Source organism: Phodopus roborovskii, unplaced genomic scaffold (genome assembly GCF_943737965.1).
Source record: "Phodopus roborovskii unplaced genomic scaffold, PHOROB, whole genome shotgun sequence".
NCBI classification, from domain to species: domain Eukaryota; kingdom Metazoa; phylum Chordata; class Mammalia; order Rodentia; family Cricetidae; genus Phodopus; species Phodopus roborovskii.
In genome coordinates, this window is record NW_026125281.1 from 11562528 (window position 1) to 11578823 (window position 16296).

Genomic DNA, 16296 nt, shown 5'->3' on the forward strand with positions numbered 1-16296 from the left:
CAGGTGTCCGTCCCGCCCCCGAGCGGTTTGATGGATGAGTCTGTGCGCCGAGGGGGCGGCTCCGAGGCGCGGTCGCCCCTCGCCTTAGGGTTCGGGCGGGCGCCCGCCTCGCCCGACGTGCCTGCGCGGGCCTCCCACTTGCCGGCTCTGGGCAGCCGCATAAAAGGCGGCAGCAGAGGCTGCACGGGGATGGAGTGACTGCTCGACGCCCCTGGTCGCCCTGCACTGCTCCCCGGAGCCCCGCACGCACGGCCTCCGCGGGGGAAGGTGAGGAGGCGGGGGACCCGCGGCACCGGCTCCCCGGGCGGGCGGGCGGGCGGGATGCCTCTGCGGGGGCCGGGGGAGCCCCGTGCGCCTTCGGCAGCCGCCGAGCACGGGGGACTCGAGGGCGTCTCACGGCCGCCCCGCTCCCTTGCAGCGCTCGCCGCGGGAACCGGAGCCGCAGCCGCTATGGAGCGCGGCCGTCCCGCCAGCAGCCCACGCAGCAGCACCGAGCCCGCCCCGTCGGCCGCCGCCGGCCGCGAGTCGAGCCCGGGCCGGGCCGGGGCCGGGCACACAGGCTCCGGCGGGGTGGCGGCGCGCCCCGGGGGTGGCCGGCCCGCCGCAGCGAACGCCGCTCGGGAGCGCAGCCGCGTGCAGACCCTGCGGCACGCCTTCCTGGAGCTGCAGCGCACGCTGCCGTCGGTGCCGCCCGACACCAAGCTGTCCAAGCTGGACGTGCTGCTGCTGGCCACCACCTACATCGCCCACCTCACCCGCAGCCTGCAGGACGACACCGAGGCGCCGCCGGGAGACCCCAGTCTGGGAGCCTTGAGAGGCGACGGCTACCTGCACCCAGTTAAGGTAGGCGACACTTCGGGGCTGGGACCCCCGGAGCTACCCTGTCCCCGCTGGAGCAGAGGCCACGGAGCTGGCACTCCTCCCCGGCGGCGGCGCGCAGAAACACCTCTAGGAAGCCAGCTTACCTGGGCCGTGGTGACCAGGTCCCCAATGAAAGAGGCTGCTTCTTGACAGTGTGCAACCAGAAAGCTGGGGCGTTTAATCCTGCATGGGCTCGAGTACTTGCGCTCTTTCATGGTGAAAAATGGGGAAGCTGTTTACACGTTGTAATGACAGGTAACATCTAAGTTACGTTTGTGCCCTTCAAGAGTCAATTATCTTAATTTACATCCCCATTGTCCTTCTCATGAGCTACTCCAAAGGCGTCATAAACTAACCAGAATTAATTCTTTGCCCCTAAAGTAATTGTAAGAACAGAAAAAAGAAAACACACACACACACAATCTTTGCCAAAATCAGTGAAAACCAAATGTTCTTAGTCCCCGTGGAGTAAAATTTCAATCACAGTTAAATATTGTGGACTACACAGCTACCAGCAATGTTAGAAAAACCCCAAAATGTTTCATGTAACTGTCATCTTAGGTTGGCATGTGTGTTGAGTGAATTGGTCTGTATTCAAATTAGCCTAGAAAAACTATTTTTTGCATGATTTCTTTACGTGTCCATGAAGCGGTCTTGAGTATGGTATGTGACTTGACTTTTCACCTATAGTGCGTTAACTTCTGCATCATCTTTTTCTGGATTTCTTTTAAAACCTTCCATTGACCTGTTTTTCTCTTCAAAATGAAGAAATTCTGAATTTGCTAAATTTAAATGTTCACATGTTTGTCTCACTATTCTGAAATAATTGAACATAAATACACACAATTAGAAATTTATCTAAGCATTGAAAAAACTATTGAGCAACAAAAATGAGGAATTACATTTTGTTGAAACATAATAAAACACATCCTCTAATATTATTTTACTTAAAACTATGGAATGCATCTTAACAAAACTTATTTTGAAAATACTGTCAACATGGTGATAGACTTAAAACAGTTCAAATGTTAAATGTGAAAACATGAAATGTTATTTATAATAATGATAGAACATTATTTATAATAATGATAGAGTTTTATTGCACAATAGCTGACAAGTCACTCGTTACAATTAAGACTTCTGTATTACAATAGCATAGATTAATGCTATTCAAATATCCCACTAACATTTCTTTGACTTGACATTTGCCATATATTCCCAGAAATTTAAACATTAAGATTTCATACCCAAAGCAGAAGTTCAATGCCTCCCTCGTGGTTGATAAAATTTAGAATGAGGTCAAGTATTTCACCTCGGTGTCAAGCACGGCTTTCCTTAATGAGAAATGCTAGAGACATCAGTATTGGAAAGGGGCAGAGCGAGCTAGCAGCATTGTGCCTAACTCACATGCCAAATGTTTTTGTAGTCATAGCTGTTTTAAGAAAAACAAATCTAATTTGCTGTCTGATTTTAAAAGACAATGACCATAATATCTAGATTTCTAAACCTAGAGATAATTATAGAGGGCCAAAGGTTATCTCATAAAAATGAAATTGTTGATAGCTAACAAGGGACTGGTGTGTTTTAAGTCAAATATTTGATTTGGTACTTACTATAAAGAAATCTCTGCTCTAGGACAGGGAACACAATTGTAAGACAGACTTAATCCCTGCCCAAAACAAATACAGTAGAGCTAAAAACAAAAATACAAATTGTAGTATAGTACTGTAAAGAAGAATATGATATATATTAAGAAAAACACTCTAAACCATGGGTTTCGGAGTTTCAGAAAACAGAAATTGTAAATACTTAATTGAAATTGCCTTCCTCTATTTTATGAACTCTGTTGAAATGTTTAAATATTAAGTCTATCCTTAATACAAAGGGAATAAAAATATACTGATGATTTTCACTTTCTGGGTAAGTAAGGTCTCATTATAAACTATGGTAGATAGCCCTGAGTAAGTCTTCTAAAATTACTGTTTTCCTGTAATGCAACAATGTTGCTAAGTGCTACACAAATTACTAAAGATATTTTAACAAATACTCCAGTCTGTCGCTTTGAATCATCAATCCTTTTTACCAATATTAGGAGCATATTAAAATGATTGGGGACCTTAGAGTGTCCCAGATGATGGAAGAAGGGTTAGTCAGGGGTGGAGCTTATGATTAGAGCTTATGCAAAGTCCTTGGTTCTGCCTGCTAAACTGGAAGAGAGTTTTGAGAACTACAGTTTCTGGGTTAATGAGATAGATGGCTCAGCGGTTAAGAGCACTGACTGATTTGCACCCGGGTTCAAATCCCAGCACTCAAATGCAACACAACACTGCAACTCCAAGATCTGACACTCTCACACAGATGTACCAATACATATAAAATAAAAATACACCCTCACACAGGCATACCTACAGGCAAAACACCAGTGCATTTAAAATAAAAATAAATAAACCAAAAAAGAACTGGACCTTCACAGCATGGCCTAAACCCACTTTTATCCACTTGGAAAATGAGCAATTTCAGTCAGCACTAGGGGCCCAGAGGGACAATTCTCCGGGAGAACAGGAGTGTATTTCAGGCCTTTAACTTAGGGAGAAAAATGCAGAGGACTCTGCTAATTGCCAGGTCCCATGAGAATCGTTGTCCAAAACAATGATAAGCAAGAATTTAAAAAACGGTGGGCTCTTATTGCTTGGGGGTCATTTAATTAAAATAAGAATGTGTTTTTAAAGGTCTTAATTTTCAGGATCAGTTCTGGTTAATGGCTTAATTTTTCCCCCAAGTTAAAAAAAAAAAAAAACTACATAATTTCAAATACACTTTAGAAAAGAGAAGAAAGTATAATGATGTGTGCATTCATATGACAATGCCATAATGAAGTTTATTACTTTGTATGCAGACCTAGGAATCTATAAGACATGTGATTTAAAACAAGTTGAAAATAAGTGTACCTCAGTAGAGAGAAAATACAGTACAGGACTGTATTCACTAATCATACCTGGAGACATTAAAATAGGACTTGTGTTGGCTGCCACAAAAGTGACTTTCCAGATAATATGACACACCCACCTACTAACATTTTTATTTTCACCTGATGTGAAAATATTTGTGAGATACAGTGCTGTGCTTTAGTATGTGTGTGTGTGTGTTATATGATGTTCAGATCAGAATAATCTCACATCTGCCTCTGTAGACATTGCCCATTTGTGCTATAAATATTTGAAAACATTTCTTCGAGTGTATCAGAATATGAAAAGTGCATTATCACCATCTATAGTCACCCACTATGAGACAGAAAACGCAAACTAAAAACTATGGGCTGCTCTGTGACGTCGCCTGCCATTGCTACCCAGGTGCTACCTGGTCCTTTCCATATATTGCTACTTTCCTGGAATGCCTAGTTTGTCTATAACTGTGCACAGCTTCTTTAAAACTAATGTTTTAAATTTAATTTTATTGCAGGTTTAACTTGGAAATAAAATGCAGTGGTAGACTTTCTACATCTCAGCAATATTCATTCTTAACTTCTCACAGTTCTTGTCAAATACGCATTGTGTTGGTTTTGTTGTTGGGTTTTCTGATTGTTTTTGTTTTGTTTTGTTTTCCGAGACAGAGTTTCTCTATATATAGCCCTGGCTGTCCTGGAACTTGTTCAGTAAACCAGGCTGGCCTCGAACTCACTAAGCCTCCTGTCTCTGCCTCCTGAGTGCTGGGATTAAAGGCGTGCGCCACCACCTGGCTACTTTCACAGTTACAATCAAAGCACTGTTCGTCTTTCCCCATAGACTTTGTAATTAGAATCCTCAGCAGCAAAGTAACAGGAACACTAACAGGAACGTGTGTTAAAGCCTAGATATTATACAACCTATGCTGTATGGCATAGAGACTAACAGGAATGTGTGTTAAAGCCTAGATATTATACAACCTATGTTGTATGGCATAGAGACTAACAGGAATGTGTGTTAAAGCCTAGATATTATACAACCTATGCTGTATGGCATAGAGACTAACAGGAATGTGTGTTAAAGCCTAGATATTATACAACCTATGTTGTATGGCATAGAGACTAACAGGAATGTGTGTTAAAGCCTAGATATTATACAACCTATGTTGTATGGCATAGAGACTAACAGGAATGTGTGTTAAAGCCTAGATATTATACAACCTATGTTGTATGGCGTAGAGACTAACAGGAACGTGTGTTAAAACCTAGATATTATACAACCTATGCTGTATGGCGTACAGACTAACTTTCAGATTTTTCCTTACTCTTTTTTTTTTTTTTCAGAAATGGCCCATGCGATCAAGATTGTACATTGGTGCCACGGGTCAGTTCCTGAAGCACCCTGTGTCTGGAGAAAAGACAAATCATAGCAACACTCCGACAGCCTCACAGCCGTAGGCGGTCCCCTGGGGGGGGCCTGGCTGAGTGGTGGCTGTTGTTTTTCAAGATTGTGAAATAATTCTGTATTTATTACATTGGACATAACAAACTGTTTCTGAAGTTTACATTGAAACCTGTAGTTGAATGTCAAAATGTATCTGTCTAAATAAATGTGGAATGGAGTAATCAGCCCTGTATAAAAATATATAGCTACGTTAGTCATTGTGCCACTGTTACACAGTAAAGAGAAACTATTGGAATGAAAGGCGTGCAAAAGCATATAGTTCTATGTAGCCAAAGGATGCACTTCCTTCCTTCCCCATTCTCTGTAGTCTATGACAAATTAAAAGCTGATACAGTGTTTCTAGCTTTAAGAAATAAAATGTGTGATGTTGCATATCTAATTCCAGCACTCTAAGACACAGAGGCAGGTGGATCTCCGTGAATTTGAGCCCAGCCTTCTCTACGTAGAGTTCGAGGCCAACCCCAGGCTACACAGTGAGACCCTGTTTCAAACAATAAATAAAATGTGTTTATACTAGTGTTTTTGTGAAAGCCAGTGTGTGCTTTGAGTTGGCCATTCCAGTTAAGAGATGTAAGATCATTATTCAGCTGAGCTGTGTGTACAAAGATTGTGTCTGTAGTTGTTTTTTCCAAATAGAAAATGTATATGGGATGTGAAAAATGGTTTTCTCTATAGAATATGGTGTGACCACCTGTCAAGAAATTGGTCAATATTAAGATCTGACTTCCATTTCAAATTGTAGAAGGCACTGGTAAATCATGCCAGTATGAAGAGGGGCTCAGGTGTCACTGGGTGAGGGGTTCACCCCCCCTTTCTCCTGCCTACACTATACCTACCGCGTCTCCTTTCCCACCCCGGATAGTTGGACAGGCTCAGATGTAGGCTTCCTGGAAGGGACATTTTCAGCACTGGTTAGGGAGTTCTGCCCGTGATCTGTGCCTTGAGAGAGACTCCTTTCTCTGCACCACACACCGCCACAGGCTCAGAGAGCTCCTGTGTTCAGCAAGAGACTGTCGGGAAATCAGCTCAGCTGGCTTAGCAGGTCGAGGTGCTTGCCACCAAGCCTAACATCCTGACTTCAGTCTACACAGCCTACACAGTGGAGAGAGCTGACCCCAAATGTCATCCTCTGACCTCCACATGACGGCATGCACACTACACAACACACAACAGGACAAACAAATGTAACAAGATAAAACCACCCTGTGGAAGTTAGCACAACTCTGCCCTTGATGATATTGGTCCTTATTTCTTGTCAATACAAATACTCCAAAACCTAGGAAGTGTAACTTACATTATAGATTTGGATAGCTAATTAAATTGCTGCCTATGCTAACAATGTGTAGGAAGTTGGAAAATTTCAGAAGTCCCTATGAGCCATGAGTAGGACACAGGTGCTTTGGAAAACACACTGAACCCCAAGAGTGGAATATTACAGAGACGATATTCACCTCATTCCTTTGCAGACATGTCCTCCTTACCTCTTCTTGCCTTAGATACCCCCTTCCAGCTGTGAAGTTCACTCATCTCTTGAAAACCCAGTTTTAAAGTTACTGAATTCAATTTGAGATTGGCAAGGAAAGAGGTTATTAGTGGACTTGGCTGCGTTTACGTAACAGGCAAAAACCCCAATCATTTTCAGCTCGGTTTTCCTGTAGCCTGCAGCAGGAAAGTTAAAGATCCTGTGACGGCCAGGCCTGCTGTTCCAACGTGTGGCCACGAGTTTTTCTTTTTGTTTGAGGTGAATAATAACCTCATGGTTTATTGTCTTCCTACCAAAAGTGGCTTAGAATAAACTGGATTGTGTGACCTTCCTCTTATCATCTCCCAGTTGGCAATGCCCCCATTTCTTCTGGGTCAGTGTTCTCTTGGGTCTGCGGTGGGATTTATCCACTGGAGCCTCGTAGCCTTTGCAGCAGGAAATCTGTGGTTGGCCCACTGTGGCCCTTCTGACTCCTGTCATGACACCTCTTTCCCTGGGTTGTATTGTGTTGTGTCACCTGGAGAGGCGGATGCTTGCCACCTTACCTGAGGAAAGACTGGAAAGTTTAAGGAACAATCACCATGCCTGCCAGAGTTCTACTAGCACAGACAAGGTCAGGCCAGACGTGAAATTGTCAAACTTTCTTTGAAGTTACCTTAATAGAGCTGTAAACACTACATTGTGTAGTGGGAAATTCATCAAATGATATTTTTTTTTGTTAGTTATGCCAGTCTGTTAGTTTGGCCATAATTTTATAGGAATTTAAATGGGGGAAAGGTAGGATTTTGTTGAATTATTACTTTTCTAAATTGTCCTACTAAATAGAACCTTGCCTTTGATGTTGTAACTCATTTCCATTTATCTACTTATATAAATGTTTTTGTGTCCAAAACACTGTATCGAATTGCTAAATATACTAACAGCTTTAGAAAGATCAGAAAATCTCAAAGTTGAATCTTGTCAAAAAAAAAAAAAAGGTTCAAAAGGGCAAGCTGTTTTAATTCATGATGCAGAATAATGGGTATTATTAAGATAACATTTGAAAGTCAGTCTGTTAAATTTGCACCTGTCTCTGTGTAACTTGAACATGGTACATGGCAAATCTTCCTAGAGGCATTCAGGGTTCTTGTCTTCTGCATGATGCCCTCAACAGAGACAAGGACTGATATATTGGGGTCACAGGGTTACCCCATAATCTGCACAAGAAATCCTCAGCCAAGTTTCTTCCACATCCCACTGGGATTTCCCATTGAAAATTTCTTTATGATGGTAATTTGGCGGCTGGAAAATGCCATTTTAGAAAGAAAACTAGTTTTGTTGTATTGTATTGTAACAGGAGAGCTAGCTTTATTGTATTTCTCTGGCCATAAAAATATGCACATGAGAGTTTGTTGTGTGTGAACTATTCACTAATAAAGCTACATTAAAAAGTGTATGTGTCCATTAACTTTCTCATCTCTGTGACAAACTGTCTGACCTGAGCAACTTAGGAGAGAATGCATGAGCAGTGGCTGCTCTTCCAGAGGACCCGGGTTCAATTCCCAGCACCCACATGACAACTCACAGCTGTCTGTAACTCCAAGATCTGACACTCTCACACAGACATACGTGCAGGCAAAACACCAATGTGCATAAAATAAAAATAAATAAGCAAATAAACACAGAGAAAGCATTTCTTTTGGTCTCTGGGTATAGGGAATGCTTGTGACTGATCTTGTTCCTGATCATGGAGGCTGAAACACGAGGCAGCTTATCACAGCCAGGCTGCAAACAAGAAGCGGGAAGAACAGGCTGGAAGGAATCAGCTTCGTCCTGGGGCCAGCTAAGTCCTGTGTCCTCAACCTCCCCTAACAGTTCCTCCTGCTAAGGACCTGGTACTCAAACACAGGGGCCGATGTGGGATAGTTCACATTCAAAACAGACAGGCATCTATGCACACTTGTTTTAAAATCGAAAGAAAGGATTGAAGTAGAAAAATCCAGTTGTGGATCTGAGTGTCAAGGAAAGAAGGAAGGGGCTATTCTATTGTCCACGGTGCTTGGTAATAAAGAATGGCTGTGCATTTTCACAATGATTTTTAAAAAATACTAAACATAGCATTCTGAAGCTAATGTTAACTTCAACAGTGACTTTCTTATTGGTTCATGGATACTTAAAAAAAAAAAACCAAAACAAAAACAAAAAAACCAAACAACTTAAACTGTAAAAGAGCATGCCTTTAATCCCAGCACTCAGGGAGATAGAGGCAGGTGGATCTCTGTGAGTTCAAGACCAGTCTGGTCTACATAGTGAGTTCCAGGACAGCCAGGACTGATACACAAAGAAAACCTGACTCAAAAAACAAACAAATAAAAACAAAGAAAACACACACACAAAAAAAGAAACTGCAAAAGAAAAATAATTTCTGATTGAAATTCAGCTAATTATTTTAGTTGAAATTGTCTTAGTTTAAATTATTCAATTTCTTTTTCTCAGAAAGGAACCATTTATTTTCATGTAAAGAGAAAGTATTCAGGCATTAGATGTTCATTTTTTTTTTTTTTTTTTTTTTAGGGGGCAGAGCAGACAATTCATATACCACTTAATCTTTACTCCTCGGGTCTCTGTGTCTCATGGTGCATTTCTGAGGAAATGGTTCCAGGCAAAATGGTTCTGCAGTGGCCCATGAATGGCTCATATTTGTCATCATGATAAGACAAGTTGTTTGTTGGCTGTATGTAAAACTGTCCTTTCTCATCTTAGCTGGAAAAAAGTATAAATCAGATTGCTTCTGATCCAAAGCATATACTGGCTGTTTGGGGAGATGCCTTCATCAAAATGTTCTTTTCTATTACATTGACGGTGGACTTTATTTGAAATCGTAGATTCTACTCCAATCTGGTAATAATTCATGTTTTCTTAAAATCTTTGCTGGAGGGTTTCCAACAAATCTTCTAGACAACAGCTACACTAGTGGACTGTTGCTGCTTTTTCTCCAAGCTGTGCACTTTGGAGTTTTTGTTTTTATTTCATTTGTTCCTGTAACTTAAAAAATACCAAGCAACAAAGGTTGTTAGAAGAACTCCAAAGAAATATTACAAAATTGTATATCTCAGAGAAATGACTGTGTAATTGTGAGTTTACACATGACTATTTTAATCAAAACTCCTGTAAAATTCACAAATCCTGTAGATGTACTTCCTGCAGGCTGAGCACACCACACAGAGGGCAAGGCAGCCCCACTGGGAATATTCTCGCCTAACCACATAAACCCGGAAGGATTTCCCTTCCTATGTTTACACAAGTCTTAGTTTCAACTCATCTGAGAAACCAGTTCACTGAAATGTACATCAGTCACTCAAACGCTTCATAATAAATTATGCCACAACATTTTATAAACTGGAGAATAATCTTGAGATTTATGCTTGGAGATTATGTCAATAGTCATTTCCTGCGCATGTGGATGTATGTGACTGACACGTACATCTGCCCTCTGGGGACCAAGTGTGTTCTGGAGATGAACCATTTCCTCTTCCCTCCATGTGTATGGCCATTGGAAACAACGAGAACTCCATGAAAGCTGATTCCAAACATTTTAATTTTCAAATAAATGCTGAAGTCACTTGAGTTCACTTTTATAGTATATTCTACTATACGCCATCTCAATTCTGTGGGTAGATGAGTAGATAAGTCATGTGGAACAAAAAAGTTAATGAGGTTCAAGTTTTAAAACTGGTAAAGATTTGTTTCGGTAACTTCGTTGCTGTAAACCCATGTCCTGAAGTCATGTGACACCAGATGTGGCTAAGTGAAAATCAGTAGAGAGCCACGGGGAAGAAAAAGGTGGAGCTCTTGCAGACCCTCCTTTTGGAGAGAGGAGGCCAGTCAAGCTTCAGGTGTGGAGCAGGGTGGGGTGGGGTGGGATGGGATGGGGGGACATGACATGTGAGACTCTCATGCCTGGCCAGAGAGACACAAAAAGTGGCATCGTCCAATGACACAGAAGCAGGCTGGGCTGCAGAGCTGGGACCAATCAGTGTTGCTGTTGGTTTATTTTATTATTCACAATGCTGGGAATCAAAGCCTGGACTCGAATGTACTCGTCCTCAATGACTGAGACACATCCCAGCGCTTGTGTTGGGAACGGTCTTTGTGGGGCTGCAATCGGAGCCAGCCATGTGGCCCCAAGTCGTACCTGAGTAGGGGAGTGTGGATGAGGGACAGGCTAGCTATAGATAATAAAGAAAAGACAGAGAGACAGAATAAAGGTCAGGAGGGCAGATCAGTCAATACGGAAATGCCACAAAGTTTATTTTTCACCACTCTTATATACCTTATCCAAAAAGGGGAGCACAGTATCATGTATTTGGAACAAATAGACTTTTCTTCCTCGGTTATTTTTAGGGTTCAGTAACCACACCTTAGCTCCAACTTCTCGTTCCTCTAGCCTTGAGGTCAGGAGTAGACACACCTCAGATTCAGGTCTGTTGTTATTTAGACTAAGACAGCCAAAGTGTCCTTCTGTAGCCACACCTTTGACCTTTAGGTCTTATGACTTGCTGAGGACAGCTTTGAACTCTCTGTGCCAAGATGGAGTGCAGCCATCTTTATGGGCACCCACACTGTGGTCGTTTTAGCAGCAACTTTTTTTTGCCAAGGATATTTTAGGAAGGCCCGTCACTGTGCACCATGACGTGGGGGGGCGCAGGAGAGGTGCCGTCTGTGTGTGCCATGGCTCTCGTGCCCACAAGCATCTGCCAGGTCCTGGGGTTTACAATTTGTCTCACTTAGTTGTCTTAATGTTCTTCTTCTATTGAGGAACGGGGAATCAACTTAGATCATGTTCTAATAAGCCCAGTATAAGAAGAGAGCCAGGAGCATTTGGTGGTCAGGTTGAGTTTGAAATCTGAACAGGAATTGACAGGGAAATGTTAAATGACCCATCACGGAGAAAGCAAAAGGAACGACCCCCACATGAGAAATGCTGTGAAACTGACAGCAGGAAGATCCACGAACCACTCTAAACGACTGACTCGTGAAACAGAAGACACTTGCTTTCCTTCGGTTTACATTTTTAAATGTTAGTAGTATGTGCTTGCTTCGGCAGCACATACGCTAAACGTTGGTGGGAGCATTAGCGTGTGCACACACGTGTGCATGCCTTGCTGTATGTGGAGGTTAGAGGACAGTTTGAAGGGGTCCAGAGTTCTCTTTTTCCATCTTTATGTGGCCTCGGGGGATTGAACTCAGGTCACCACAAGCCCCTTTAGCAGGCAGTAGCCGTTACTGCCTGAGAAATATCAGTAGTCCCTTGTTTGTTTGCTTTTCTTGCAAAGGATGCTTGCTATTTGCGTTTGTGCCCCGAGTGGTTGACAAGTAGACGGTCCGGGTGTGTGCGTATTTCTTGTCAGTGAAGCAAGTTTTCCAAGTTCTTGCGAGAGGGTGCTCACAAAGTATGATGCCCGCTGGGAGGGAGGCTCAGGGGCCTCTGACATGTATGCATAATAGAAGGCAACATGTGTGTGAGCATGTACACCGAGGATATTTAAATTCACTTTCTATGTAGCTGTAATTGTTATGCCCTCCAGTCAGCTGTTCCTTCCAGTTAGCGTACTCCTTGTCAATCATTCAGTTTTCCCTTGGAGACTTCTGAGAACAGCATGTTTATTGTCCTTTAAAAGGGAAGCTGGCAAAATTTGAGAAAAGAGTCATTAATTCCTTTCTGAAATCCACTGGAGGTTTAATGGGATGTTAATTGCAGGACATAATTTATATTAGACTATGATTGAGGTATAAATAACCTTAATTTAACCTTAGTTTAAAATTTTCAGTTACTTACATTCTTGACTATGTAATCATTCTTGGATATATATATATAATTTTTAAGCAGTGAGAAAGGCTGTATTATTTCACATAACAGGAAGCCAGCACTGGTGGCTCTGTGGTTAGTAAAACCTGGTTCATCTAGTGACTTAGCAGGGTTTCTAGGATGTTCAGCTCTCTGAGGTCCATTTTGCTCTTGGAGGAAACACAGGCAGCAAGGCCAAGCGCCCTTTCATAGATGACCCGGGAGGGGAAAAGAGGATCCACTTCCTCCCATATGTGTCTCTTCATCAAAAAGGACACGCCCCCTCAAGTCCACTTCCTCCCATATGTGTCTCTTCATCAAAAAGGACACGCCCCCTCAAGTCCCTTTGGCTAGTTGGAACAATTTGAAAACATCCCCTTACTCCGGGAACTTCTCATGGTGGGATTTAAGTAGTTGTTTTCAAAGCTTATTAACATGAAAGTTAAGTTAAACCGAGAAGGAAGGTCCTTGTGGTTCACACTGACAATTAAACCACACGACTGTTTCAGATCCAGACAGAAATCGTAAGTAATTTAGGCAATTTTCCGCAAAATTATCCCAGTAGAGTCCATGGGCTTTAAGGATTTGAGCATCAAATTCCTGCCAGATCAATGTCCTACTTTCTGACAATTTAATGTATTTTTTTCACAGATTTGGAATTTTAAGTTGAACAAAATATATAAATGCTATGATTATCTCAATGTCAATATTATGATTAAAAATAATCCTGCTGGAGGGTGAAAAGACTTTATATAGGAAAGTCATCCGTTTCTGACTAGGGTCATTTATATTTCTCTTGCATTAACTCTGTCTTGACATGCTTACTACTGAGCAAGAGAGCACAACAATGTGGTTCTTATGTCTAGTTCCTACCAGCTCCCACCAGTGTCCTGTTAGAAGACCTAGGGGCCTTCAAGTCACTCACTACTACGAGCAAGGGCTGGTAGCCAAAGGGATTAATTTACTAATAGCAGTTTCATGTGGAAGTACCGATTACAGATCCTGGCCACCTGGAAAAAATAATATCCACGTGTATTTCTAGAACTAATAACCTCCTTTTTCTCCTCTTTCTCTTGTTTCTTTCCTTTTGTCTTTTTCTTTCTTTTCCTTTTCTTTCTTTTTTTTTTTTTTTTGGAGACAGGGTCTCTGTATTTAGTCCTGTAACTTACTGTGTAAACCAGGCTATTCTAGAACTCACAGAAATCCTCCTACCTCTGCTCCAGAGTTCGAGCATTAAAGGCATGTACTACACTCAACCTTTTAGAAGTAATTCTGGTTTCTATTATCAATGGGTAGTTGCTTTTTAGTTTTATTATATTTAAATCGGGGAGTGTTGCCCCCGAGGTGTATTTGCAGATGACAACAATTCATCATTTTAGGAACCAGCACCCCCCACACACACACACAGATCTGCTTACTGCTGGAGAATGCTAGAGCCTTTTCCTGAAGTCAGCTGTGATGGCTAAAGCTAAGTTTTAAGTTTAAATTGCTGTGATTAAAAGATCTATAGAAGAAAAACACCCCTAACCTGTAAGCCCCTCTTGCAGAAGGACAGATAGATCTCTGGAGTGCTGGCAGCTGTTGTTCAGGGAAGATAACAAGACACGTGTTCTCACCTCTGTTAACAAGCTTGGTTGCAGCATCTGACAGGATGTGCTTGATTATGCTGGGCAAGAGGAACGTAGGCAGGAAGTACGTTAGGATGTATGCTTGCCCCTCATTGGACAAAGGTGGGAAGTGCATAGCTTTGTGGGTTTTACATTTACAAGCCCCTGGCTAATATAATTTGAGACCATACTCTGGGAATCATGAGCCTAAAGTGTGGTCCTGGCCAGTATTAATAAACCTTGCTTCAAATTTGGCTTAAAATCGTGGTAGCAGTCTTATTCCTGCGTGGCGGGATTAGCAGAGGGCACTACAAGATGAGGAGAGGTTTTCTGGTCTCACACACTGTTTGGTGACATTCTTAGCTTTTGAATTAGTGTAAGCCAGTGGTCGGCTAAAGTGATAGATTCCAAGAGGTGTTTTGTCTATTACTTACAAAATGTGAGTTCAGACAGAGAGCTGTGCAATGGCTGCTTTGGAGGGCTAGAACCAGCCCAAGATAAAGTCTTACTTAATCTGTAGATCGGAAACATTGCCGTCTCTCCACAGTGCTGAGACTCTCATCAGTCAGTGCCTGAGACAGAGCATCTTTCAGAGGTCCCATTTACATGCTGTACCAAGGCAGCCTCACCAAAAATTAGTAAAAATATATGTGGTGGGCATTTTAAAATATAATGAGAATTGTTGACATAAGTAATTTCGTTAGTAATTTTCTCGTGACTGGAGCTGAATGTTGGTCTTAGGCCCTTCCCCCTTTTATTTAGTCTGGAATCCTAGCCCAAGGGAGGGCACTACCTATATTCAGGGTGGGGCTTCTCTCCTCTTTGGAAACTCCCTCAGAGACACCCCAGATGTGTGTCAGAAGTGACTCTAAATCCGGGCAAGATGGTGATGAAGAGGAACTGTCACATAGTCAAGGTTATTAGACAACCCTGGGCTCTGTGGATTTCCCTATGCCCCCCACCCCCGGCCCCGACAAACTGGAAGATGAAGCTGGTTTGTTTGTTTTGTTGTTTGTTTGTTTGTTTTGTTTTTGTTTTTTGCTTGAGGCAGGCTCTCTCTACTGTGTAACTCTGGCTGTCCTGGAACTCACTATGTAGACCAGGATGACTCACAGAGAACCACCTGCCTCTGGCTGCTGGTGCTGAGATTAAGAAAAGGGAATTTAAATCTCACATTAAATGTGAACCAGCCCAGGAAATATAGGTGTTACAGAGATAGAAGACACTAGATAGGACAGTAAAATTGAAAATCAAAGTTACACTGGACCTGAGCAGGTGTGTGTGTGTGTGTGTGTGTGTGTGTGTGTGTGTGTTGCATGTGTGTGAAGGCCAAAATCAGAGGTGCAGTTCTCAACCACTCTCCACTTGATTTGTTTGAGACAGAGTATTACTAAACCTGGAATTCACAGATTAAGCCAGACTATTTCGGAGCACAGAGTAAAGAGACAGAAGACAGAAACAGACCTGAGTCTGACCTCAACAAATAAAACTATTCATTTCAGATAGCGAAGGTCAGACACTACACTGGAGAATCCATGAGGACTGATACAGTCTTTCCTTCCTGGAATTGCTTGCTGAAGCAAGACAGATGATTGTCTTTGGAGACAGGCTGTCTCAGCAAGCATCCCTCTCTAGGTAGTGGCTGACCAATCACTGTTGAGCAAAATCAGCAAAGTCAGATGGTCTTTCACGGGATCCTGTTTTTACAATCTAGGCTTTCAGTCACCGGCTCTGCACACAGCTCCCAGGATCCTCCTGTGTCCACATCCTCAGTGCACTGGGCTTGTATGGTATCCAAGTTTGTTTCTCTGTTGCTTTGTATAAAACACTGACCAAAACCGATGTAGGGAGAAAAGGGTTTATTTAAGCTTACAACTGTACATTGTAGTTCACCATTGAATTCCAAACTGGGACTTATGGAAGGAACTGAAGCAGAAATCACAAATGATACCCACTGGCCTACTTTCTTATACAGCCCAAAACACCTGTCCAGAGGTGGCTGCATCACAGCAGGCTAGACCCCTCCCACATCAGCCATTATCAAGACAACTCAAGAAAACGTCCAACACTTGCACACCAAAGCCAATCTGATGGAGCAGTTCCCTGATTGTG

General features: G+C 42.5%; 1 protein-coding gene across 1 annotated transcript; it reads left to right on the top strand.

Moving 5' to 3' along the window:
- The first annotated feature begins 422 nt into the window (after positions 1-422).
- Tcf24 (transcription factor 24) lies at positions 423-5444 on the top strand. Its single transcript, XM_051197251.1, has 2 exons — positions 423-843; positions 5147-5444. The coding sequence occupies exons 1-2, from the start codon at positions 451-453 to the stop codon at positions 5258-5260; spliced, it is 507 nt and encodes a 168-aa protein (XP_051053208.1). The 5' UTR covers positions 423-450; the 3' UTR covers positions 5261-5444.
- Positions 5445-16296: the final 10852 nt, after the last annotated feature.